This window comes from Phyllostomus discolor, chromosome 8 (assembly GCF_004126475.2).
Source record: "Phyllostomus discolor isolate MPI-MPIP mPhyDis1 chromosome 8, mPhyDis1.pri.v3, whole genome shotgun sequence".
NCBI classification, from domain to species: domain Eukaryota; kingdom Metazoa; phylum Chordata; class Mammalia; order Chiroptera; family Phyllostomidae; genus Phyllostomus; species Phyllostomus discolor.
Window position 1 is genome coordinate 25,509,581 of NC_040910.2, and position 26,838 is coordinate 25,536,418.

The 26,838-nt window shown below is 46.1% G+C and overlaps 1 protein-coding gene across 6 annotated transcripts in view; it reads right to left on the reverse strand.

Annotated features, from left to right (window-relative positions):
- The window catches only part of FNIP2 (folliculin interacting protein 2), a 121,302-nt gene that overhangs the window by 20,152 nt on the left and 74,312 nt on the right, over positions 1-26,838 (reverse strand). For 5 of the 6 annotated variants that reach the window (XM_028519333.2, XM_036031956.1, XM_028519337.2 and 2 more), the window contains 7 exons: positions 22,369-22,498; positions 15,102-15,303; positions 14,706-14,794; positions 12,347-12,493; positions 12,059-12,228; positions 5,450-6,770; positions 4,427-4,583 (listed from right to left, as the gene is read on the reverse strand). In XM_028519333.2, coding sequence (XP_028375134.1) covers positions 4,427-4,583; positions 5,450-6,770; positions 12,059-12,228; positions 12,347-12,493; positions 14,706-14,794; positions 15,102-15,303; positions 22,369-22,498 — 2,216 coding nt within the window. Of the gene's footprint in view, positions 1-4,022; positions 4,120-4,426; positions 4,584-5,449; positions 6,771-12,058; positions 12,229-12,346; positions 12,494-14,705; positions 14,795-15,101; positions 15,304-22,368; positions 22,499-26,838 lie in introns of all 6 variants that reach the window. The other variant, XR_004904608.1, reaches the window with a different exon arrangement.

Genomic DNA, 26,838 nt, shown 5'->3' on the forward strand with positions numbered 1-26,838 from the left:
CAACACTATTGATTTCAAGGCTGTTGCTGACCTGAGGCGCTTAATGTTCTCTGTTATTTAAGTAATGATGTATCACTTGATGTGACTTGCTGTTCTTTTGTAATCTTCCTGGTTGATTACACTGAGTGGCTTAATTAGGTATTCATGAGCCTATATCACAGCCAAGCTTTTAGCAAAGCTCCTTATCTGTGCTGATTTCTGCATGATATTTCTGGAGTCAATCTGCTGCTGCTCTTAAAACTGCATGAAAGAGGCTGCTGTATCCGACTTGTTATTTTGCTTTATAGATGATTCTGTTAAATGTCTGAAGCCTGGAACACAGTTTTTTAAAAAATATTAAAACGTGATGTCAATGTTGGGGTTGAGGACCCTACCGTGCAGAGCTAGAGTGCCTGGCCTGCTCCTTGCAACATCACAGGCACAGAGAACGTGGAAGCTCGTCGCACCGAATGGATCTGTGTATAGGTTCTGTCCTGCCATCTCCACCAGGAGTTTCCTGGGAAACTCGATTACAAAGCACCTTCACATATATTATTTTAATAGCTAACATTTATTGGGCACTTAGTAATGTGCCGGGCACTGTGCTAAGCACTTGATCTGCATTATCTCACAGAGTGTTCAAATGAGACCCGTAAATACTATTCATTTTATGGAACATAAAATTGATGCTTAGAAAAATCAAAGAACCTTGCCCAGGGCTACAAAGACACAAATGATTCAAACTTAGGTTTGTCTGTCTTCTGAAGCCAAACTCCAAACCACCGAGTTATATTTCATCTGTTGCTCTGAATACATTTTTCTGAGGCTTAGCAACGCCAATGGATTTACTTGACTCTCAGTGAGTGAGTGGTGATACAGAGACTGGAACCTAAGCCATCAAAGTTAAGTCAGTGTTCCTCCACACTCCCCACTGCCCCATCATTTCGTGCCCCTGCCATGGCCACGGTCAGCGGGATTCACAGGCAGACAAACGCAAAAGGGAGAAAAACAAGCAAGAAAACCTACTTGAGGTCACAGGTAATGGGTAAAGCTGGCTCTCTCCCTCTCTCTCTCCCACTTTGCCATTTAAAGTCAGAAAGAAAACAGAGGAAAGAATGCACATGTCGATGTGGCAGGGAAAAAAAAATGAAACTAAATATGACTTCAGCCTAATCTAAGGCAGCTGTATAATCTATATGTTAGGAGGCAGGGAAACAGTTCAAGTGACAGAAAAGAGGTAGTATGTGGATTAAACAAGAACATGTGTTTAAATATTTAAAGACCACATCTTAACATGTGAAAGCCGGTAATAAAAATGGAAATATGTGAAATACAGTTAACATACTTTAGAATATGCTGTCTTTCATAAGAGACTGGAACAGAGAAACGTACAAAGAGAAACGTTCAGTGCTGGCAGCTCTAGCACGCACTCCCTCCCTCGGCGAGGGAAGAAACGCTACCACCTATGTTATAAAAATGCACATTTAGCCCTGGCTGGCGTAGCTCAGTGGATTGAGCGTGGGCTGGGAACCAAAGTGTCCCAGGTTCGATTCCCAGCCAGGGTACATTCCTGGGTTGCAGGCCATAACCCCCAGCAACAGCACATTGATGTTTCTCTCTCTCTCTCTCTCCCTCCCTTCCATCTCTAAAAAAAAAATAAATAAATAAAATCTAATTAAAAAAAAAAGTTTGAGAAAGTAGCGAGTTCTTTAAAAAAAAATGCACATTTACATTCAACAGATTTTACGATCCAATCATGCATACATCTAGAAAATAGATCAATGACTTAAGTCAATGGCTTTTAAACACTTATTAAAAATCCTTCTCTAAAAACAATTAGGAATAGCAGAACCCAATGAAGTCTAGTATGAACACTAAAAATTATTAACATCCAAAAACAGGTTTTTGAAAGCCAGTTGTGATCATGCAATTTATCCCAATCTTCTCTTCCTCAAAAAGCTATTATTTCTGCTCTAACGCTGGTCATGTACTTGTTCTTGAATCTTTGCTTTTTTATCTGGCAATCTACTCAAGAATTTACATAATTACAATGCTTTATGGAGCAATAAATTCAATATAATGTTTTTTTTAAACCTCTTAATTTAGTTTTCAACAAATATTTGTAAACGGCATTTGAAAGGTTGGGTTTTTTTATTCAAACACTGCCACGGACCAGAGTTCTAGTCTAAGAGACGGTTTAAATGGAATAGTACTTCGAAAGTAAAATTCATTATGATGAATGCACCCAGTGAAATCAGAAATCCACTCATGCCAACTGGATACATTCTAAATATATTAAACTTTGGAAGGTATTTTTATGAACCCTTTGCAATTTCCTATTAACACCACGCATGGCTGCACTTCTGATGTGCCCACAATTTGACACAACATAGATTATTATGCTTATTAATAGGTTTCAATTACTCAGGGTGACTGCATAGTCTAAAGAAATGAGAAAAGCTACAGTGTGAAAAAACTACTTCCAAAAGGAAGGGGAAATGATATAATATGAAAAATCTTCAAGAGTACAAATGCAGGAAACGTCATTTTGTTTTTTCAAACGTAAGAATTATAGAGCTAGATGGTCACCATGAAAACCTAGTGTACAAAAGTCGGAACGTGCCAGCCTATAAAAAATACGAAAAATGTCACGAGTGCTTTGCAGACAGTTCAAGGAGAGTTATCAATCAACAGACTACACGTCCACAGCGGTTCGAGAGCGGGTCTGGGGCACTCGGGCAACACCTCCCAGCTGGCAAGATCGAAGGCACTGAAGACAGCCCCAACAGTTCACACGTGATCTCCTGACACCTCTGTCAGGAGCAGAACGTGGGGCATCATGGAAGAAAGGCACAATGAGCAACACCAATGTTCTCACAAATCAAACCGCCCGCAGAACAGAAAAGGTCAACCCCACACGTTTTGCATGTATGGATATAAACCCAAGGTGCTGACAGAAAAGGAAAGGGGGGGGGCCTCTAATTCCCTGCCTTAATGCTACAGATGACTACCAACGTATGGGTGTCTCCAGAGTCCCTGAGGCTTCATACATGGTTTAAGACAACCCAGAGAGTTAACATCATACAATGAGGGCACTGTTCTTACTCTAAGGCCCCTGATGTACGGGTCTCTAAAATGATATACAAGTGTGCATTGTTCATTAAAAGCATGCAAACAAAATCTGACATTCCTTACAGACACAAAAGCAACTTCACAGCTTCAATCCAGGAATGTCCTGGTGAGGCGTGGTGCCCACCACAAAGCAGGGAGGGGCTGGGAATGCTGGGGGACTAACTCGTCCACCAGGTTGGCCTTCCAGCTGCAGACCGCCCCTCCTCCTCTCCTCTCCCTCCTCATCCGGGGCAGCCATGAGGACAGGACATCTGCTTCGCTACTGAGCGTTTCTTGCTGTTTCACACAAACCTGCAGGCAGTTTAGCCTGAGTCTGATGTATGTTTAGTCTTCACAGAGGAGGTGCTCAAGGCCAAAGATAACATGCAGGGCCTCTGTTTCACCTCCCAGAAAATACTTGTTGGGCGCGAAGGCAGACAGTGAGCCAAATTCCAATTTTCTTAATGTAATGAGGACTTTCCCTATTGCACGAGATACAGTATGTTTCCAATGCAAAACATCTATTTCCGCACATCTGCCCAATAGTAGCTCAGTTACAAACAGGCCCATCAGACTAACACAGGTCCTTCACTGCTCAGACAGAGCCTGTCACGCTGCAGATAGCAGAGAAGCACTTAACGGCAGCCACACGGCAATTTTCCAGTAAGACTTGTTAATCTTTATATAGTCATCCTCATGCAGCCATCAAAGTAAACTTAATGACAAATCAGTTAAAATAAATTACTTTGAGGAACTTGTAAGGATCGGGTAAAAGGCAAACCATATGTGACATCTCTTAGGTCCTGCCCGTGACGGCATATAATTGTCACCATCTGTGCTGTTTATTCTGTGCGCGGGGCCTATCCGCCCCCACCCGCCCCCGGGTCAACTCTTTTCCCTTCTCTGTCCTCTGTGGGCCCTGGGAGGCTGACCTCTGTGGACCACAGGACTGTGTCTGCATCAGCTACGACCTTGTGCTCTGGCTTCCAGCTGGGCCCAGCCACCAGGAGGCACCAGAAGAGCTCAGAGCTGGAGAAGAGAGATGTCAAACATTAGCCCTCCACCCTCCCCACTGCTCCTGTGGCCACGCAGCCCCTCCGCGTGTTCCAGCTCTGCTCGCGCTGCTCACGCCCCTACTCTTTAGGGCCCAGCTCAGCTGCTGCTAATGCCTGGGTGCTGCCCCAACCCTGTTTGGTCCCTGCAACCCTGCCCACGTCTCTGTAAACAAGCCTTCATTGCACGCTCTTCAGTCTAGGACGGCCGACACACCCGTGGCTGGCCAGGACCCTGGCTGACACACGGTCAGCGGCCGGGGCGTCAAGCTGGGATCACTTACGTGGACCGTGTGCACCAGGTCAGCTACCAGGCACTGCTTCAGCTTCTCATCGCTGCCGGTCCCATGGAGCACCAGATCAGGCATGTATGTGGGGCAGTAACCCGCCAGAAGGGAGCGGCCAAAGTTTCTTACGTTTGGGTTGCTGATGCTCTGAGACCTAAAACAGTATCAGTGTGTTAGAATACACATTTAAAAGGACTCCCTTCTTGTGTTACAGTTGGAACAAAACCCCAATGACACAGGTCAGATTCGGGGGGGCCATTTCACCAATCCTCCAGTAAGGGGATCATCGGCATGGAATGAGGAGGGGGGGACTGGAGGAGCAAGAGGAGATGGTTTGTTTTTTCCTAAAGGTAGCAGGAAGAAAACAGTCTAGTGATGGCTGGTTACGAGTGCGTTCTTGTATCACATGGAACGCCCGCCAGGCAGGCTGTGTCAAGGGAGTGAAGAAAGAGAAAGTCTAGCAAGGGGAGCGTGCCAAGTCTGGCTTCAGGAACTCGACACATCTGCACAGGGTGGCACCCACAACAGGGCCGCAGAACAGAAGAAGTCTCTAATTAGTGCCTTCAGTCATCACAGGCCAAATCATGAACCTGATGGAGTGTTAAGGGAGGAGTGGTGTTTCCCAGCCGCTTCACGCTGCTCCGACCGGCGGGGGAGCAGCTGCCCAGTGAGTGCAATCCTCCTCCTCTGAAGTCAGGCATCTGCTACCAGCGGCGTGGCTCCATCCAGATGACAGAACATTAAACCCCGCTCCCCCCAACACCTCCACCATACCCCCTAGACTCCCCGAAAATGTCACGGTCGTCACAAAGGCACCCACTTGCCTCCTCACTGAGAGCTCAGGTGCACTCAGCCAGTGGTCTCCTTGGAGAAGGGGCAGGCTGGAAACAGTATCAGTTTCATAACACTTCTACCACCTCAAGGAAAAAAGCCTGTTACATGTGAAACAACCAACAGCAGCTAACATGACCACGGCCACATCTGAACCCAGGGCCCTGTGTCCCAGCCGGCCAGCATTACCTGGGCAGAGGCAGCTCCACTTCCAAGGCCCCCTCAGCGCAGTCACTGCTGGGGCCTAGATTCAGTGTGGCTGAAGCACACGCTTCATCGTCGCTGTCTCCAAGCGCGCTGTCAGAGCTTTCATTCCTGGGAATGTCTCCTTCAGTCCTGAAGTCGCCCGTGCCGTCGGCATCCCCACAGGGGACATCTGCAGCAACTGAGACGCCCGAGTCCTGCTGCACGCACCTGCCGGGCTCTGCCAGAGGTCCGTCCTCATCCTCCGAGCACAAACCTCTGCTTGCCTCCAGTGTTTCTGGTCCAGTCCCGGCCGCACTGGCATTAGGTACGGGTGAGTCAGCAGCGGGGTCGGGCTGCCCGGCAGCATCTGCCGCAGCTCTGGTTCTGACGCCTCTGTCCTCAGCGTAACCCCTGTCAAATTCACCTTCATCCCCGTCCGATGACTGCTTCTGAGGACGGTGGGCGTTCTGTGGGAAGCCAGGCGGGAAGGAGCACCTAGAAACCTGCTGGTCCTGAGCCACGTCAGCGGCCACCCTGGGCTCAGCCAAAGGACCACTGGCTAACTCTGGGTGTTGTCTGCAGGCCTTTAGCCGCTCCTCCACTCTTCGGGTGCGGCTTTCAAAGTCAGACTCTGGAGATGCGGAGCTTCCGATCTGGAAGGTGACCTTTTCTAAGGGCGGCTTCTCCCAGGAAAGTCTGTCCGGGCAGGGCCGGGCCGCTGACCGGTCTGGTAGCTTCTTATGCGTCTCCCTTTTCCACTCCTCAGTGATCTTCAATCCGGCCCCCAAACTGTCACAGCTGGAGAGCCTGGAACAGCCATCCTGTGGGACCTCATTTTCACTTTCCTTCTCCCTACAAAACGCATCCTGAGGTTTCCAAGAGTCGTCCAGGGCTGGGTCCTGGTGTCCTGGGCTGCAGGCCGCTGAAGACTTGTTTTTTTCCTTGTCAGCTTTGGGACACAGGTCTCCGGCGTCACTGTCCTCTGAGGTCCAAGCCGAGCCCTCAGGCCCGGGGCTCCTTTCTTCAGCCTTGGTGAGTGGCAGGATGGGAGGGAGGAGGGCGGGCTCACTTCTCACCGTGACGACCACGTACTCGGACTCCTCCACCTCTCCCCTCTCCAAGGCTGTCGTGATGTTGCTCCCATTTAACACCTGCTCCCCTTCTCCGGGATTCCCACTCCAGGTCAGCTGGTTCTCTTGCAGCTCAGAGCAACGGAGAAAGTAGGTCAGGACATAAAGTATGCGCTGGACCAAGTCCTTCTGCTTCCCCACCACCACGGTGCGCGTCAGCCTCACTGGAGAGCCGATGGCCCCGTAGAGATCGCCTGCAGAGCAAAGTGGACACAAAGACAAAGCCGTGTGGGGTGAGCATGCCTCGGATATGTCAGCTTTTACAAGAGGAAAACAGATGACTTATGGTCCCAAGCAGATGACTTAAGAGTCCCAAACTAGAACTGCTTCTTCACACAAATGACTGAGGCAGAGAAGTAATCCCTAGCAATGACCGGGTTTTACTTTTGCCTCTCTGGTGGATGGTGCGTCCAGAAAGGCCTGGCACAGCCTCGGCCCACTGCTCTCGGGGCCGGGGGACAGTGCGGTTCACACAGCCCCTCTCAAGTCTGCCCGCACAGTTCAACGGCGGGCCCCTCCCACCCCACCGCCGGAAGGAAGGCTGAAGCCCGAGCCCTGAGTATGTGACCAAATCGAGTACTACATCATGGAAACTAGAATAATGAGACGTTTTAGAAGTCCTGGGCAACAGAGCAGGCCTTGGGGTAAAATCCAGATTCAGGGGTCTCTGAACCAAAGGGCAGTGAATCAATGCAAAATACTTAATGAAATGTCCTGTTCAGAATTATCTCAATATACAAATAAGCACCGAGTAGAATCAATTTGACTAACAAGAAGAAAAGTACTTAGTCATGAATAATAAGATGCTGAATATAAATGAATCTGAATACGTCTATTACTTCACATGAAAATGCTACTGGAGTTAAAAAAAAAAAAAACCATGTCCTGTAAGTTATATCCTGACAAGTTGATGAAAAACTCGCTAATGAACCACTGACATTTGGCTTAAAGGTAGAAGAAGGGCAAATGTGTCCACAAACCCAGCAGTACAAGCTTTTCGTCAGAAGTCTTGGTCAAGTACCTAACTATTAAAACTACTGCATTTGGTAAGTTAGTTACTTGATACTTTAAGGAGAATGATAACGACAACAACAAGCCAACGTTCGCAGCCCGTGCAGGTGCAGGGCTGTGTGACATGGATATATCTCCTTCACATCTCTGCACACCCAACCCTGGATCAGACACCGGTACAGGAATCATCAAAACATTGGAAATAAACCAAAGCTTGACGAGACACTAAATAAAAAAAGAGGAGAAACATGGTAGTTGCTACAAGTAAGAACTCAGGAAGTCAGAACCCATGTGAGGAGTGCCTCGAGAGAGAGAGGAGGAAAGGCATTAAAATAAGGGCAGAGAGTAGATGAAACAAGTTAAACTGACAGATTACGACAGAGGGAAAATTTCTGGGAACCGTCAGGAAGTACTTCCTCTGCGGAACACTTGGTGGAAGGCTACTGCCCCTAAGAACTTGAAGCACAGGACAGAAACCATGTTAACCTTCTCTATAAGGACTAGATGATAGGCTAATGGAGCTTCATCTCTGAGGCTTTTGCAACTGACTGACTGAGAAATCACCCAAGAATTCAAGAGTAACCCAGAATTGTCGTCTGAGGCTGGGACGAGCACGGCTGTTTGAGAGAACGATCGTGACTAAGCACACAGCATTGTCCCTTCCCCGGGGTCACACTGCCCACTGCTGCAGGCGTCACAGCCCCGTCAGGCGTTCATGGGACACTTGCCATGCCGGTCTCCACGTTGATAAAGAAGATGAGCATTACACAGCCAAAAGCTGGTACAGCGAAGTCGTCACAGAGGAAAAGCCACTCAGAATGACAATATTGGTTCTTAACGCATATAACATTTTAATAACAAAATCGTGAGTGGAAAAAAGTAAAACAAAGACAGCTAGTAAAAAATAATCTATAATCATTTAAACTCCATAAAATAATGAGAGCAATGTGTGTGGATCCTGCCATCGCTTTAGGACCAAACTTCATACAAATAATGCATTATTGAAATCACAGACCTGTAACATCAATGATTTACTGGACCTTGAACTTGAGGGCAATTGTTCGAGTCCCGGACTGAGGACACCACTCATTTTAGAGGAGATTCCACTGTTCTCCTGATGGGATTTTGCAAAATGAAGGCAGGTTGCACAACCATGTGAACAGACTTAACACTCCTGAACTGTTACACTTAGAAATGGTTAAGATGATAAATGGCATGTTCTGTGCTTCTTTTTAAAGCATAATTTAAAATACAAACTTCAATTTAAGGGAAAGAGAGACAATGGGAGAGGACAGAAAAAAAAGGAGGCGTGGGCAGAAAGAGCGTCTGCAGGTGAAACAGAAACAAACCAAAGGCGGAGAGTGTGCAGAATCAGGGAGGGGTGCGGACGGGGAATGAGAGAGATCAGGGAAAGGACAAACGGGGACACGGAGAGAGAACACAAGGGAGGGGAACAGCCAGCAGAGGAACGCAGAGAGAGGAGCCACAGAAGAACGAGAGGAAGAACAGAGGGAGGGTAAGGAGAGGAAAGAAAAAAAGAGACAGCGAGTGGAGAGGAACCAAACGATGGGGAACCGGAGGGAAGCCCAGAGGCTGGAAGGGAGCGGAGGGAAGCAGAGAGGGCAAAGCACTCGCAGGAAAAGGAAACACCAAGGCAGAGGGAAGAAAGAAGATAATAAGGGAAACTGAAAAGACAGAAACAGGAAGTAGAGACGGGCAAGAGCAAGAACGGGGGAGAGAATGAGGGGAGAGGCTGAGCGAATTCAGCAGCATTATCACGGGGATGGGAAACTGAGAGGGTGAGAGTGGGCGGCATGGAGACCCCAAAACAAAGGTGGACAGAGGGAGAAACAGAAAATTGAAAAGAAGATAAAGAGAGAAACTAAGTGTCTTAAAGGACCACTTACTCACTGATTACTTTCTAATACATGTGTATCTGCTATGAAATCCTTTTTAAACACTGCTGCCCTAATGCTAAACATTGTTATTTATTGTATCTTTATTATCATTTATTTCAAACTATTTTGTAACTTTTCTTGTGAAGTACTGTTTGGTTTATGGGTTATTTAGATATGGCTGTTTAATTTCTGAGCAAGTAGGAATTTTCTCCTTAAATATTTTATTGATTTACATTCTAATTCCACTGCATTCTGAAACATACAATTTAAATTTCTGGAGAAAAAATGAAGAAATTTCAGACTCTTTTATTCATATTAATTGATACCATTAATCACAAACCTTTTTTTTTTTTTTCAAGGAGAAAAGCTACTTTTCACTTCCACAAATCCTTGAGGTCATTAGGGTCAGACAGACACCCACGGGACCCCTTCAATCAGTGGCGAAAGACAGTGGTTTTCACACTTTGTACACCCTTCCCAAGAAAGAAACACTTTTTAGACTGCACCCTCATACTTCCTCTGCAACATTTTACAAAACACCAATGTGTGACTCTGGTATTTTCTATCCTATCGTACTTTTTAAATGCTCTTTGACCTACTCAGCGGCTTCCACAACCCACTAGTGGGTGCTTAGCCACCCTTTGGAAACCCGGATGAAAAAGCATGTGTTGGGCACAGGTGGGGAGGGCTAAGCTCCTGAGCAGCAAGCCCAGGGGGATGCGAAGGGCTTGTTGCTCCCGGCTTTGCTCCTCATTCCCCCGGGAATGCTGAGAGCTCACGTAGAAGTGGGTACTGTGGCACCTGTCCTGGCCAGCTCTCAGATACGCCCGTGAAATAATTCAAGATACGTAGAATCTTTTCTATTACTTAGGAACCTGGATTAAAATTATATCTGCATCAGTGTACATTCTCAGTAATTTATATTTTTCTGTGTACTGTGACTTGGTAAATAGTTAATGAAAATAACTTGGAAATGGGCATCTCCCCCTGTCAAATTATTGAACCCCCTCAATTTTTTGTAATAATGGAAACTCAACTGTCACTTATACTTGGCTTTACAAAGCTATGGTGTGGCTCTGCACCAGGGCCCCCTCCCCTCCTCACACCACTCTGTCAACATCCAGACCCTGAGGACTGCTGGGGGAGTGGACCACAGGAGACTCAATAATACATGATCTCCGCTGAAAAGGGACTGTGAGCCCACAGGAAGGGACTTTTCCTTCTTAAGCCGAACAAAGGAAATTAACAGCTCTCAATTAGTTAAATTTCAAATGGGAAACAGTGCTTTTCCTCAGCCTGTGATTTGTTTTCTGGAAAATGCCATTTTAACGTTTCCTCAAATATACCTTCTTCGAACACCCCCTCCTCCCTCCTCTCACTTTACCTCTCGGTGACCCTCCAACATTAATATCTTCATCAGTACGCCAGTAACAAAGGTGCTTTATATGTAACTAGTTGAATTCCCACAGCCACGGTGAACTGTTTCCTCCCCGTTTTACAGACGAAGAGACTGAGGCACAGAGAGGTTAGGCCGCTTGCCCACGGACACTGGATCCGACCCAGGCAGTTCTGGCGCTGGCGCCCCGCTCTCAGCCCCTGCACTTTACAGCCTCTCTCGCATCCTTCCTGCACGCCCGCATCACAGGACGACCCACTCGGGACACCCTGAAGTCATCTGAATGCAAGCCGGCCTCCTCTGTAGGGCGGACAGTTTCCGGAGGCTCAGCAGCGCGTGCTGTTCAGCTCCGCCTCCGGGCGTCTGAGACGGGGCCAGGGGCAGAGTGAGCGTGCCCGTTTTACTTTGTCGCTCCAAACGTTCGACAAACGAGAGGACCTAGAGCCCACCTCTCATCCACATGACCCCAAAACATGCAAAATTGGTCTCAGAAACCCGAAACTCTGTACCCAACTAGGCCAAAGCATTAGGTTCCTATACCATGTCTCAGTATAAAGCTTTGAGGGAAAAATGCCATCAACTAACTGCAAGAAAGCAGTGCAGAGAGAGGTAAGAGTCCAGACTCAAGCTAAAATTTAAAGGTGGTGAAATTATACCATGCTACTTTCTTTTTTGTCTTATTCTTCTCCTACCCAGTCCATCCTGTAAGGTAGTGGTTCTCGGCCAGGGGGTGTCTTACCTCCTGCCCAGGGGACACTCAGCAATGTCTAGAGAAACTTTTGATTGTCAACACTTCAGGGGCGGGGGGAGTTCCACTGGCAGCTAGGGAACGAGTGTCCGTGATGCTGTAAACATCCTACAGTACACAAGACAGCGCCCCCACGCCCACCCAACAAAGAGTTATCTGGTCCAAGTGTCGACAATGCAGACATTAAAAGCCTTGCTCCAGGATCATCTGCTACACTGTATGGCAGAGCACAATTTACCTACACACCTTTAGAAGAGTCGAATGAAGCTGCTGGCAGAGAAAGGAAAGTGCCAGCCTTACAACTAGAAATCCGTGGGCCAACGCCTTCTCCTTGTGTTACTGGGTTAGATGGTGAACGCCGACTATGAATTCTAGCCTTTTCCCCGCCCCGTCCCATACTGCCGCGGAATGACGCAATCGGGCACTGACCCAGCTGTGCCCAGAGAGGGTTGTACGGGTGTGTTCGGGCCAGCGCGCTCACTGACTGGGAGGTGCGTTTCTCCGAGAAGGCTTTAACAGGAGGGTGATCAACGGGCATGACGGTCGGCACCCAGGCCAGGTGGTAGGTCAGCACCGCGGTCAGCAAGGCAGCAAAAAACCTTCGAGAAAGGGAATAAAGTACAGCCAGGTGAGTCACTGCAGGAAGAGGCATGTCACACACAGAACACCCGCTGGCCAGGGACCAGGCACGCCACGCTCCAGAGAGCTGAAGCTTACTGGTTTTTGTTGATGTGTTCTATGAGAAACGTAAACTCCTTGAGAAAGCGCTGGCAGAGCTGCGTTTTCTCCAAAGTGCTGGACATCATGGTAAGCCACACGGGTTCCGCTATCCTTGGGACAGAATACAAGTTCCAGATAGTCTCTCTGTGAAAAGACGAGGGATACACGACACTGTCACAAACATTATTTCGGGTAATCTTTACATAAAGAAATAAAGGAGACAACAGTAACGTGAATCTATGTTGCACTCAACGGACTGATGCAGGACACGGAACAGGAGTCTGCACACTACGGCCCACGGGCCCAATCTGACCGCCACCATTTCTGTCAGTAAGGTTCTACTGGAGCACAGGCATGCTCGTTCACTCACACACTGCTGCTTTTGCACAAGGACGAAGTTGAACAGCTGTCACAGAGACCCTTTACAGAAAAGGTGCGCCAACCCTTGACATAAAACATTCATTTTAAAACAATTTATTTCCTCAATGCCTTCAATCAGGAGTTATGCCCACTTTTATAGTGAAGAAATTAGTGAAGGAAGAAATAAAGTATATTTTATACTAAAAATGTGACTGGGGCAGCACGACTCTTCTGATCTCTGGTTAGTGGTATAACTCCCTCAACCAAAGCACCCTACTCATTTCAGATGGAAGAACTACATAAATGGCCCTTCACTATCCTATCTACTACGTTTCCATACGGATTAACAGAATCTAATTTGTAGAACTGTAATAAGCTATTACAGAAACTCCCTAGTTTAGTTCTGTCACTTCACACACGAAGAAACGAGCACTAGAGAAATGTTACTGGCACGAGATACTCGAATACTGAACAACAAGGTCAGAATGAGAACGCAGGTCACCCAGCTCTCCCGAGAGCTCCACTCTAAACTACACGACTCGCGTGTTTTCCTAAGAGCACACTGACTTAGCTCAGCCCCTCCACTGGTACCTCCTCCACTCTTCCAAAATCCAAACAGAGGAGACATTTGCTGACTTGATTTTCTAGCCGTGTGCATAAAACAATTGAACACAACAGAATTCCACTTTGGCAAAAAACACATCATCTGCCAACTTAGGCAGCAATGAAAAATTATGGCCACATGGAACTGGGATTCATTTACCAAAACTAAGGTCTCCAAACGCTAGTGCTTTATTCTGTCCCCATTCCTGTGGGGACAGGCAGTTGAAGTGTGAAGAACAACTCTATGTACACTGCAGTGAGGCCTTCTGGCTCTATACTTCCAGATTCTTGACATCTGAAAAATGGATACTCTCATCAACTAGCAATCAGACTCTCAAGTACAAGTCAGCTTCCAGTCTGACCACAGCAGAGCAACAGCAAGTTCAGTGCTGTCCTCACAAACTGTAGAAGGTTTACTAATCATCAGACTGTCAGCAAAAAGCACTTCACACTACCTATTTCTGACATGTATGGCTTAGGTCTTAGCTATCACCAGGTAATGACTAAGATATTACTTGTGTACTTTATACATAACCCAGGATTTTGCTCCAAGTGGTTTTATAGAGTTCACCAGCATATACTTTAAGCATCACAAAAATGTTCTAACAATAAAAACTGTACAACTTTTTATTCTTCAGCTACAGAGTAAGAGTTTGACTCATTAGCCCCCGACTGCTTTGGAGTGGGATCCCTTCCCCTTCGAGAAGGTGGCTCTGAGAAATGGTGTGACAGTCCCAGCTCAGCGCGGTGGAAGAGAATCCCACCTGCTACCCAAAGCAGGTCGCCTCTCCACCCAGACATTAGGGCAAGGACTCTAGAAAACTAGTATCCTGAGTACAAAAATCATTACTTGGAAGTTAACAATGAAGACACGCTAGGGTGGTGATGTGGCTGAATGTCCAGAGCAGGACAGCTTTGGGAGGACACTAGGCATAAACCAGGGCTGTCCTGGCAAGTGGGAATGTGTGCCTCCCTGACACACATACCCTCTCCATCGATGCTTTGGACGAGCATCCCTGAACTCAAGGTTACACATGCACACAATGGGCCACAGTGCCTCCTGTTCGGGCTTTTGTGAGGATGGTATCAAATGTGAACAGGCTTATAAGAGACACTAGAATATTAGTTTTCTCTATTTACTCTGTTAAAAAAAAACAACAATCATATCGAGGACTGTCTGTCAGGCAGTAGTGAGGAGTACTTTATGCTGCGCGACTTAGATTTTTTACTTCTTTGATCTCAGTTTCCATCTCCAAGGAAGGAGCTGCTGGAGCGACTAATCACTTGCCAGCCCCCAGCGATTCCAAGTCACGGGCTCTGCTGCCCTAGGTCCATGGCTGCCGCTGCTACTGCCTCTCACAGATTTGGTGGATTTGACAAACTTCGAATTTACCTGAATTCTCCCAGGGCCTCCATCAGACGGCTTACGTAAAACTGGACACGGAGACTTGATTCTGCTATCTTCCGACAGTAGATCATGGCCTTCATGGAAAAGAAACAAACCAAATCACTCTCGGCGAAGACACTGCTGTATTAACTAGCTACTGGGCTTTATAATCAAAACACTCAAGGTAGTGAACGCCTGAGTCATCAGGAAGCAGTCAACTCCTCTCCTACAGCCATGCAGCATCTGATGTATGATACCAATGTGCCAAAGGACCCGTCGCTGCTGCAGATGATCTACGTTCTCTAGGAAAGTAAGTGATCTAACACCTCCACAAAGAGACTCGACCATCTTCCAAGACCCATAATCTCTTCACTATTGGAGTAAGGCTTAGCCTCTTATTACCTTTTCAATTGCACTCTTCAGCCTGTTCATGTGAGACTCAAACAGGGGGAAATGAGAAAAAAAGAAGTCCTGGAAATCCCTCTGGGCCTCTTCTTTCTCACATAGGGAAAAGATGATGCTGATGGCAATTTTCTTCCTCCGCACTATGGCAGGATTAGAACTGCAGGTTTCTTCGGCCAAGCTGAACGTCTCATCAGTTGACCTGGAGGGAAATCGGTTTGAAGAGCTGCATCAATGAGTCACACGGAAGGTGAACTCTGATGTCAGGGGACGACGGTGAGATGCTGACCCAGAACACTCAAGAGTCTCACCTGGGAGCTGACCTACCTCTAACTCGGTCTCTCCTATAACTCTCTGTCATGGAAAATGAAAATATCAGCTTACAACCCCATACTATCCTAACGTGAAAGGAAACTTAGAAACTGAGAGTAATTTAGATTGTCCCCTTGTCAGGCTCTTGGTCCTTTTCCCTTGGACCATTTTGGGTCAGGTTGGTGGTGTTCATGAAAAGGTGTGAAGTACCTGTTCACTCAGAACATGGGCCCTTCGTTCTCTGGTGGACAGACACCACTGGATGAGAGGGTGGGAAGAGAAAGGATCCCATGTGGTATTCCAGTTCACCAAGGATCATACTTTGACTCTTCCCAGGCAGCTGAGGTTCCCTTTCCCAAGGCTATTCGCATTAGAGGAAGTTACTCCTGTAAGTGCTCAGATGAAGCCACGAGGCTGGTTTAGCTCTCCGGGAAATCCCCCAAACCCAAAGGCCCACCTCTCCCCTGGCCTAGGCGAGTTCTCAACAAACTTAAGATTCTTTGGAGGGACTCTGCTTCTGTGACAAGAGAATCATGAAGCCAATAAATCCTTAATATATATTCAATTTGTTTTTTCCCATTACCATTTATTTATCCCCGTTATCACTAAGCCTCACAAATACGGGCCGACCATGTCTTTCATTTAACTGTTCTGAAAAACCAGCACAATAGTCACATTAGCTATGAACAGCAAGAGTGAAAATAAACAAATTTGGTTTTTTTCTAAAAAGAAATCAAAGCCACGGACATCACATTGCAAATGAAAGCACCTAGCGGGGCACACGGTATCAACAGTTACGCAGTAAGTTTTCTCTTACACACTGACTCCACCATTTACACTCGTCTCCCTGCCAGTACGGCAGGACGCCGCTTCCTCCACTTCCTTGACTGCAGATCACAACGTGGCAATTACTCGTGCTTTGCAGAATTTGAGGCAGTTAGCCTCCTCCTCTTGGCCTTAAATTTCTTACTTAGTGCTCTATTCATGCTCTACAATGAGCTTGTGATTTCAAGTATACCCACATGTTCAAAAACATACATTACATCAAAGGGTTTATGGTAAGGAAAGCTATTTTATGTTTAAAGGACAGGAGACAGACATGTTGTTCTAACCTCAGAGAAACGTGTTCTGGTTTCTCCTGATTTGAAGCGAGATCCCGGAGAGGCAGGCGTGGTCAACCCGTCAGTAAAGACCCTCACTAGCAGCAGTGCCTCTGGAAGGACACATCCCCAGGTGCTGTCGTACACGTGACGCATCACAATAAACCATCCCCTGTTTTCTCCTAGAAATTTCCAGATCCTAATCATCTGCTCGCCAGGAAAAAATCCTTGAGGCTCTTAGAATTTTACTTTATTGCACACAGTGCTCCCTCTTCTTTTACGCAGTATCTGTACCGTAATTTGTTTTCCTACACCAGTTTATTTCTACTCTGTACCGGACATTCTGAGCTTATTAGATACTAGCACTTCCTTGCAACCCTTTTTTGTCTACTTCCTATTTCCCTTCTTTGTCAAAAGCAAAATGACCATATCAGCCCATTCGTCTTTGGCCAATGTGGTCTTTAATAATCAAATTGCAATAAACACTGAACCCTATGCAGATTTATGCATCATCTTCATCTCTACCCTGTAAACAATGACCACCTCCACTTTAATGTAGCAGAGAGCACCCACTACTGAATTTCTGAAAAACTCCCACAGCGGCCACAGTGTGGGTAGCTCTTACTTGCTTCACTGTTCTCGCTCTACTGAATTCTAAAGCAACTAAGCTTCATTCTGTAGTCTTGAATCAACCATTTAAACTAGAATAAATCAGGACATGTGGCACTATAATTATATTTTAAAAATTACTCCACAATAAAGGTTATGTTTCCAAGTATTTTTAAAAATTCAGGTATCGCCCAGGCCAGTGTGACTCAATTGGTAGGGGCCACTGTCCCATAAACTGAAAGGTGGTGGGCTCGATGCACAGGGAGGGCACATGCCAAGGTTTTGGGTTGGTCCAGGTTGGGGCTCGCACAGGAGGCAACCCATTGTTGTTTCTCTCTCACATTGATGTTTCTCTCCTCCTCTTCTTCCCTTTCTCCCCCCTTCTCTAAAATCAGTAAACATATCCTTGAACAAGGATAAATAATACATACATACATACATATATATATACGCAAATACATAACTAATTCAGGTGTGCATCCAAATACTGGATCTTATCTTACCCTTATATTACCCTTAGCCACCTCCAGGTAAGGTGTCACAGATCATTTTTGCAAATGCAGAAGCTGAGGAAGAGGGATTCATCAACTTGCTTTAGGAACAGAAAACCTGTTAGTGACAACGCTGGATTAGAACCCAGGGTCGGTCTTCTAGGTCGGGCTCATTCCTTGGACACTGGAAACGACCAGGGGCCCCGCCCGACGCCCGATCTGCCTGCTGCTGCCAGTGCCGTGGGAGGTGCCCTGCCAGGGGGGGCACCAGGGAGAGCTGGGCGTAGTCGCCTCAGGTGACGGGCCTCTGGGTCAGGGAAAGACCACCGCCACCCACTTAACTTTTTCTCGTTGTAAAAAAATCATGAGGCATCTTGTTGACATAACCATTTACCAACATTATGAGTACCTCAAGGCCACAAAAAGAGCCAAAACTGGGATCATTTAAGTGCATCTCAGGGATCCGTACTAGGTATCAGGGCTGCCGGTCCAATTGTTGACGTCAACTTTGGACTTATGCTGGATCTATGGACACCTTAGAACATATGAAAGCTCCATTTCTGTGGGTCAAAGGACATCCCATCAGCAACTTTATAGGGTCGGTTCCACACAAAGTCAAATCATTAATCATTCAAGTCAAAAGGTTTTCTGGGACATTATACCTTGCTCCTCCAGGGTATCAACAGCCTCACTAAGGGATGAAGGCTCTGCAGCTCCGCTCCCCACCCCCGGGGCAGTCCCAACTGCTAACTGCTCAGCCTGACTCCCCACCCAGGAACCGAAGTTCACCTCCGGGCACAGCAGGGGGCCTTGAGGCACCGGTGTCAGTGTGGAACTACGAGCCACGACTGGGAATATTCTCCCTGTCTACCTTTAACTCTCTTAGCAAAAACGTTTTTTGACTATTGCGAATTTTCTCTCAAAGCCAGAGGCAATCACATTTCTGATACCCACTGTTCTGTCTAGCACAAGACTAATTAATTTTCCCACCCACACACTTGCATAGCCTTTCAGTGAAAGGATCTTCACAGGCACAGGGATCGACTCTAGATATCCTTGGCGCTTACGTTCTCAGTGATAAGTAGTACTGACTCCACGCCCACTCCACAGGTAGCATCCGCTCAACAGGGAGCCCCGCCTGCCCTGGGAAGACCCCAGGTTTGGTTTAATGTTCTGCGGTTACTACCTTGAATTCTTAATAATTTTATTATTGCACTTGTAAGGGAAGTCTGATGGACAACGAAGCATGTGTGTGAGCAGTAAAGGTACCAGACTACGGAGCAGATGGCGGTCAGGCCCCAGGGCATGTAACCCAGACGATGAGTAACTGGCCTGGTGGTCAGGCACACACCCACGTGTCTGCGTGATCCGGGGTGCCAGCCACAAGGCCCCAACTTGGCAAGGCTGAGACTTGGGCCCAGACTGGTGACTGTGACAGCAGCAGCAGCAGAAGTAGTCACGACTGTGAGCAAGGGGAAAGACTTGGGCAGGGCTGTGACCCATGGTGGGAGGCCGGTTTGTCCATCCATCATCAGGGCTGACCCTATGCACTCTGCACCAATACTGAACTCTCAGACCTGAGCCCCAGGGCAGTAAATACTCCAGAGCAAGAGCCTAGAGTGCACACTGCAAAAAAGTGTACCAGGAAGTTACTGGAATTCTTCAGAGTTTATAATCTCTGGTTTTGAAAACCGTATCAACGTCGTAAATCACATATCCAGAGGCACAGAAATAGAATGTAAATGTAAAGACTGATGCACTGGACAGAAACCCCCCTGCTATTTTCATATGAAGCTTCAGATGAAGAAATTATCAACAAGGAAGCTCAGCATGAAACTAATTTTTCCATACAGTTGAAGATGCAGTGATAGAACGCATAAAGCATTTTAAATCATATACAACTCACGAAGACACTTTCAGTTTAAGACTTCCATAAGTTATGGGAAATGTCAGAGGAAAGATTAAAATAACCTCGTATAAATTTACATTTAAAATTAAATTCAGACTTACACAAAATGGATTTGAGTGAAGAATTAAATCTTTTTAGAAAAACTATTCCACAAGAGCCAATCGATCTAGATGTACAAAAACTTACATTTTGAAAGTCGATCAGAGATGTATCTCAATGCTGTCATAACCTACAAAGCTCCAGGAACAGTTGCACCAGCAGAAAGATCTTTCTCCAAGTAATAAAAAATTATCAAAAATATTTGCCATCTTGCATTTGCCAGGAGTTACTAACACTGCTTATACATCAACTGATGTATAAATTACATCAATTAATGTATAAATTTTGATAATGTAAACAAATGAACTTGCAGAAAAGTGAGCCAGAGAAATCTTATAATAAATGAAGGTACTGCATTATTACTATTTCTTATATTACATAAAACTGTGACATCAAAGTATTACTTTTTGTAACTTATAGATTTGTTATTATTTGTTTTTCTTTTATTGATTCCAGAGAAAGGGGAAGGAAGGGAGGAAGAAAGAAAGAAAGGGAAACATCAATGTGAAAGAGAAACACTGACCAGCTATACCCTGACTGGGGATCAAACTCGCAGCCTAGGCATATGCCCTGACCGGGCATTGAACCTGTGACCCTTCAATCTGCAGGGCAGTGCCCAAACAACTGAGCTAAGCCAACCAGGGCAATTTATGTTATTATTCACATGTCACTATTATTCCTATTACATGTAGTAAGTAAAATATTTTTAAAGGGAAAATTTTACATTTTAGTACTTTTAATAGCATTTTTTCCTGCTATTTGAACAAGGGACCCAGCACTTTCGCTTTTGAGCCCAAGATACCTATTTTAGGTGTGAGTTCACTAAAAATACATTAATTCCCAAAGCCAGGATCAATGCAAATTAGAGGTTTTGAAGAATTTGGGAGGACTGGGTTGGAGATTGCTACCCAACTCTGGATTCACACCGGAAAGGATGGGAAAGCATTTTTAGTCCAGGGAAGATGTCTGAAGGCAAAGGCTTCTAAGCCCCATCTATTTCTTCCAACCGCAGAAGTCGCCGTAATGACCATGAGGACGGTGGGACACCTTCTCCTGGCAGCTGCAGCAGTAGCAATGATGAGGATGGCAATAGGAAGAGTAAGCAAGCCATACTGGCCAACATTCTACTCACTGCACCTCATGCCAGCCTGACCGGATTTGCTGTATCCCTTTTAACTTTCCCGACAATGCTGTGTGGCGGGCACCAGGACGGCTACGCTGCAGGTGAGGAAATAGCACTTGGAACCCGGGCTAGCTGACTGTCTCGTTCATCCAGTGCACGGCAGAGCTGGGACGTGTCCCCACACCGAATGCCAAGCTCTTCACCATTCTGCACAAACTCCATCAACCAAAAGGCAGATCTCCAGTAAGTGAGTAATGCGGCCTTGATTTTTACTTTTGGTCTTGCTCCCTACTTTCTTGAGAGCAACAGGAGGAGAGACAAGCAGGCTGCCCTGTGCCATACGCACACCTTGAATCCTGGTTTCTCAGCTTGTCCCTTCAGCACCATCTCTTTCATGATAGACCCCCCAGTTTCCCCCACAACCACCAGCAAGTGCTCTCTCCCTTCTCCAAGTCCCAAAGCACTCGATGCCTCTCCACAGCACTGATCATTTAAGGTCTTTATACCACTGTCTATGGTGTGTACCTTCAAACTATCTAAATACAGGCAAATACCTAAATCACATTTACACCTTCACAGATTCCCTACACGTGGTAATTACCAGTCACTTACTAAATCCAACAATTTCCATGTGGATTTTCATAGGTACAACCTATCTTAATTCCCTTCTGAGTTTCTGGATTGTAGAAAGAAGAGGTTGCAGGCTACTGATGTAACAGCAGCACAAGCCAAAAATGTACATTTTAACTAAACTTTAGATCTAAAAGCATGCCAAGTGGGTACTAGAATTATTGGGGGAATTGCCTTGTAAATTATACAAATTTCTAACCACTTTATGTGCTGTGCACATAAAACTAATGTAAAATAAGCCCTGGCTGGCATAGCTCAGTGGATTGAGCGTGAGCTACGAACCAAAGTGTCGCAGGTTCGATTTCCAGCCAGGGTACATTCCTGGGTTGCAGGCCATAACCCCCAGCAACCGCACATTGATGTGTCTGTCTCTGTCTGTCTGTCTGTCTGTCTCTCTCTCTCCCTGCCTCCTTTCCCTCTCTAAAAAATAAATAAAATCTTAAAAAAAAACTAATGTAAAATAATACTGAATGTCAACTGTAATTTAAAAATTTTAAAAATAAAAATCAACTGAAAGCAGAAGATATCTTATTGCCACCCCTACTCATAACCCAATTCGTGACTGTTTAAGAATTTGAGTTTTACAGAGAAAGTATGTCACAATCCTTGAGTTCATAAATTCTCAAAGGTCACAGTGGTGTCCCCAGAAGGAAGAGATTCACTCTACCCTCCTAACGTACAAGAGCCACACCTGAAAGGGAGCCAATTAAAACACAGAGCACACTCATTCTAAATTAACAGCAAATGTAGCTTATACACAACACAATCACCCAAGTATTTCCCATTGTCTTCCAAATCAGGAGATATTTTGTGGTTGTTTTTATTCATTCTTTCCAGGAAGCTTCTAACTTGTGAACTTTCATGCTAACCTGAAGCTCATCAAAAAAGTTTCAGCTCCCTTGTCCCCTTGACACCAGGCGAGTATAGTGTCCTGTGGTCCCATCCAGCTGCCTGCACGGGTACCCTTCTCAGCAAGAGGAGACCTGCAGCTCACCTCCTGGGAATGATGCCGTTTTCCAAACTTGTGGTCTGACTCCGAAGCCAGCGGCGCTGGTAACTGCTGGAAGAGGACGCAGAGGAGCTTGGCGATGGGAAAGGTGTAATCAAAAGGCTGCTTAGAGAGGCTGTGGGGAGGAAAAGGTAAAAATCAAAAGTTGAGGTAATGAGTCCTGAGTAGGTACATAAAAAAATACGTGCCAAGGAACCTAAATTTTCAGGTTCTACCAGTCATATCCAGCAGGGGGAGACATAACTTCTCTCTTACAGAGACTTAGGTACAGCAAAGAAAACAAATTAAAAGAAACAGGGATTACAGGCCCAGAAAGTGCATCAATTACCAGGCCCCGTATTACAAATGCAAAGTAATTACTACTCATTCAACCAGAGGGCAGAGAGAGGATTTCTCATTAAATGGCCCAGATAACATAATCATTTATATCGCTACCCTGGTAACCAACTCCATGCACGATGTTTACTTACACACACTGCCTCCTCTTGACTACTTCTTCACTCGCTATTTTGAGGTGAAATCTGGACAAATGAGTGGTTGCTCCACATAATATCCTTTTCCCTGCTCTCTATCTCCAAACACACAACATTTATCCACCTGTCCCTCCATCCCCAGCCCCTAGTCTTAGCCTTACATGTTTTCTGCTTGGGTTACCTATTTGCCTCCGAGCCTCTCTCTGCTTCCTCCTGCTACAGAAGAACATCAGATGCCTGCACCTGGGCTTGCAGTCCGAGTGAGCTGCCCTGAGGCCGAGACTCCTCTCCTGGGCAGGGAGGGCCTGGTCCCTCCAAGGGAGGCAAAGGGTTTCTTTCAAATCACAGCTGCTTGACAGATGTCTAATGATTTGGAAGAATGGAAGGAGAAGGCGGGCTTTCTCCTTTTACTTTCCTAGGGCTAAGGAAACAGACACCGAAGTGTCAGTCCAGTGGCAAAGGAAATGGGGTGTTAGAGATAGCTGGTCAACATTTTCAGAAGCAAATCACCGAACAAAGGAAAGTGACTTCAGTAACCACAGGGCAATATGCTCCCAGATATCACTTGATAAGGCAGTTTCTCCAAATGACTATTACATTTCTTCTTATGCTTTTACAGGCAGGTGGAAATAACCTGACTCTCTGACCTCGGTTCTTAAACACTGCAAGAGTTACTGGGCTATTAGCCAATAATCAATAAGCTAATGCTGAGTGTCTACTGCGGGCTGGGTATTGTGCTAGGCATCAGGGATACAGCAGTGGACAACACACACACATCGGCCTGCGTGAAGCTTCGAGTCTAGGAGAGTATCAGTGAACTTCCCAGGCCACAAAACATAACGACTCAAGGTTCTTTCCATAGCAGAGGCCTATGGGATGCTTCGCGCCCCTGTACCCAGGACAGTGCCCTGAATACAACAGACGATTAATAAATGTTTGCTGAATAGACAGCACTTCTACATTAAAGTGTTACCCAGATGTGGCTGGCTCCGGCAGGTGGCCTCTGTTCTGATCTGGTTTTGGCCTTGATTTAAGCCTTCCCTAAATCTCCAAAATCAAATCCACATTTCAAACATCAGTGAGTTGGTAATTTTATTGAGGATTTTTAAAGGAGATAGAAGAAAGCTTTTCCTCAAAGCCATAGAAAATTACTCAATAAAAAAACCCCTATCAGATGTTTCTGCCCCGCCCCCCAAGGTCTCAAAGTCCCCTATAAGATCCGAAGATCTTTGCTCCCCACCCCCAAATCTTCAGGGTCCCCTGTCTCTGCGTGTGTTCTGCTGAGCAGATCAGCTTCTCTTGGCAGGTGGAGCACACAGCTGAAGGGTAGTAGTAGTACTTATATTATAAACACTTTTTCCCCATCACAGAAGCAAGACGGAGATGCCGCCCCTGAGGTCCAATTTGTTCTGGAAATTGTTATGCTCTATAATTCAGTTTACTATACTGGGTAAGAGCTCAGGCTCCTGGTTCAAACCCCGGCTCTGCCACTCACCTGCTGCGACACTTGGATATAGGCCACTTAACCTATCGGCTTCCTCACCTGTACAGTGGGGACTGTGAAGTGCCGAGTCTCAGCTATGAACTGTTTAGTACATCAAAGCAAACATCGAAAAAGGAAGGAAACAGTATAATACAGTGTCAATATTAACTTGTAGAACTTTTATTTGTCATCTATAAAGATGCATGTGTTGCAGACAAAAGAAAAGTTCGAAAAACACTGATCTATTTCCCAAGATTCCTGTGAGGATTAAAGTAACCATAGAAAATGTTTAGCACAGTGCCCCACACAGTGAATATTAGCTATTCACACTCTCTCTGACAGTTCTTGGAAAAGCTGGACTAATTAAGACATTTTGGAGTACTAAATGGTTAATGCTAATTAGCTAATTACGAAGAGAAACTAGGACTTGTATAATAGAGACATGAAAAGGCAAAAAGCTGAAATAAAAGAGAAGAGACTTATGCCTTCTCTCATCATTAAAAATGCTGAATAAGAACTTTTATGGCATATGAATGAAATATTAAGCTAAAGTGCTGGCTTGGAGCTATCCAGCATTTCCTCATCAAAAGTATCTTAATATTACTTAGTAAGATTTGTATGGAAAATGATAGTTACAACTCTCAAATACAAAACCAGGCCTAACTCTGGTGCACAACCTACTGTCATTTTTCACGAGAAGAGGTGCATTCAGCTGTCTGCTGGATGTGAGTGCATTTGATGCTGGTGGGGCTCACGGTCCGAAAGGCAGTGCAGTGTGCTGCAACGCTGGAGCCCTGCTGCCCACCCCGTCCACCTGAGGAGTGTGCTAAACACAGCTGTCCGGGCTGTGCCCAGCTGGTGCGTACTACCTGTGCCCCGGGGCCCGGCCCCCAGGGGGCACTGGGGGGTTTCTACACAGGAGTTAAGCCCAGCTATGTTCCCAATCAGCTCAGTGAGCTGGTAAAACAAAAAGTCTCCCAATTATGTGAGACTTTTAAATTATTCATAGGCTCAATTTCAGCTTTAAAAGTGCTATGTCTAACACTCCTTAATATTTTTAGTATCACTTTTCTTTTTAAAACTTTTTATGATTAAAAAGTGTTGATGCATGTACAGATTGCAGAGACTTTTGCAGTTTTGTGCACTAATCAGAAAATGAAAATTAGCCAAAATCCCACCACCAGATTACTGCTAACATTTTGCACCTGGTTAACCTCCACTTTAAAACTATGTATGTTCCTCTCTACCCTCCTGCCCAAGGAGGACTCTGCAACTAGCACCCACTTATTCCTGAACAATGGACCATTTTGGTGGGTGACATTGACAATGTGGGAGGCTATGCATGAGGCAGAAGGAAGTCTTTATGGGAAATCTCCATACTTCCCACTCAGTTTTGTTGTGAACCTAAAACTACTCTAAAATGTAATGTCTCTTTTTAAAAATTAAGGTGTTTTGAAATCATGGTGGCAAGTCTAGAAAGGAAAGGCTCAGGTGAAAGAGTCCACAAATTTGTGAGATGGAAGAAAATAAGTATCCGTTCCAGGAGAGGACCAAAGGTCTGCCTGGAAATAAGAGCAATCAAAGAAATGAAGAAACTGAGTTCTGCCCAAGCTACAGTACAGGTTGCCAAGTTCGCACATTTTTAAAGCAAGGCAAAAGCCAAGGTAAAGAGTTGACAGTGAAGATACAAGACATGTTTGGATGCGGACCGCTCATCACTTCTCAGCTCATCAGACGGTGAGAAGCAGCAGCAGCGAAAGGTGCCAGTGCCCACTGATCCCCGTCCCCCATACCAAAAAGACCACCACTGACACAAAAAGGGTCAGATGCCAGCAACACAATTTGTGGGAGCCCCTGTTGTTGGGAGGAGCCATCCTGGACCCAGCCAGGCAGCTTTACATGTAGTATGATGCGGTCTGGGCAGAAAGCTCCGAATCGCATCAGGAGCCCGGAGAGGATGAGAAACCGTCTCCTGCCAACTGCCCAGGAGAGATGGAGAAGTGAGCGGCAGAGGACCTCCTGGCAGCTCTTTAGGGGAGGCTCCCCATTCTCTCGTGTCCCCTGAGGAGCACAGGTTGTACTGACAAGACTCAGACCAGGGGCAGGTCAAGCCTTTGCCCACACAGACATGTGCAAGGTCAGCGGGGCGCCGTGGACTTCTCCCTGCACTGACGGCCTTCGGGAGCAGTGCACTCCTCGACTCCTGCAACTCTGCAAAGCACTGTACCAGTTAAGTCAGTAAGGGTTCGGGTACAAATGGGATGTCACTTTATATTATTCAACGAGCCCTCCATTTCTTGATGTTTCACTGCTGAGAGCTTTTAAGCTTCACCACCACCTTCTTCCTTTTTCCCTGCCCCATATCTGGGCAAGCAGATGAGAAAGTCTGGGTGCTCCTTCCTTCGGAGCCAGCTGGAAGTTCCCTATGTAGGGCCCCTCACCCTGGTCCTCCCCCTAACCACCATAAAACTCCAAAACAGTCTCCTTTCCATCTCCCAA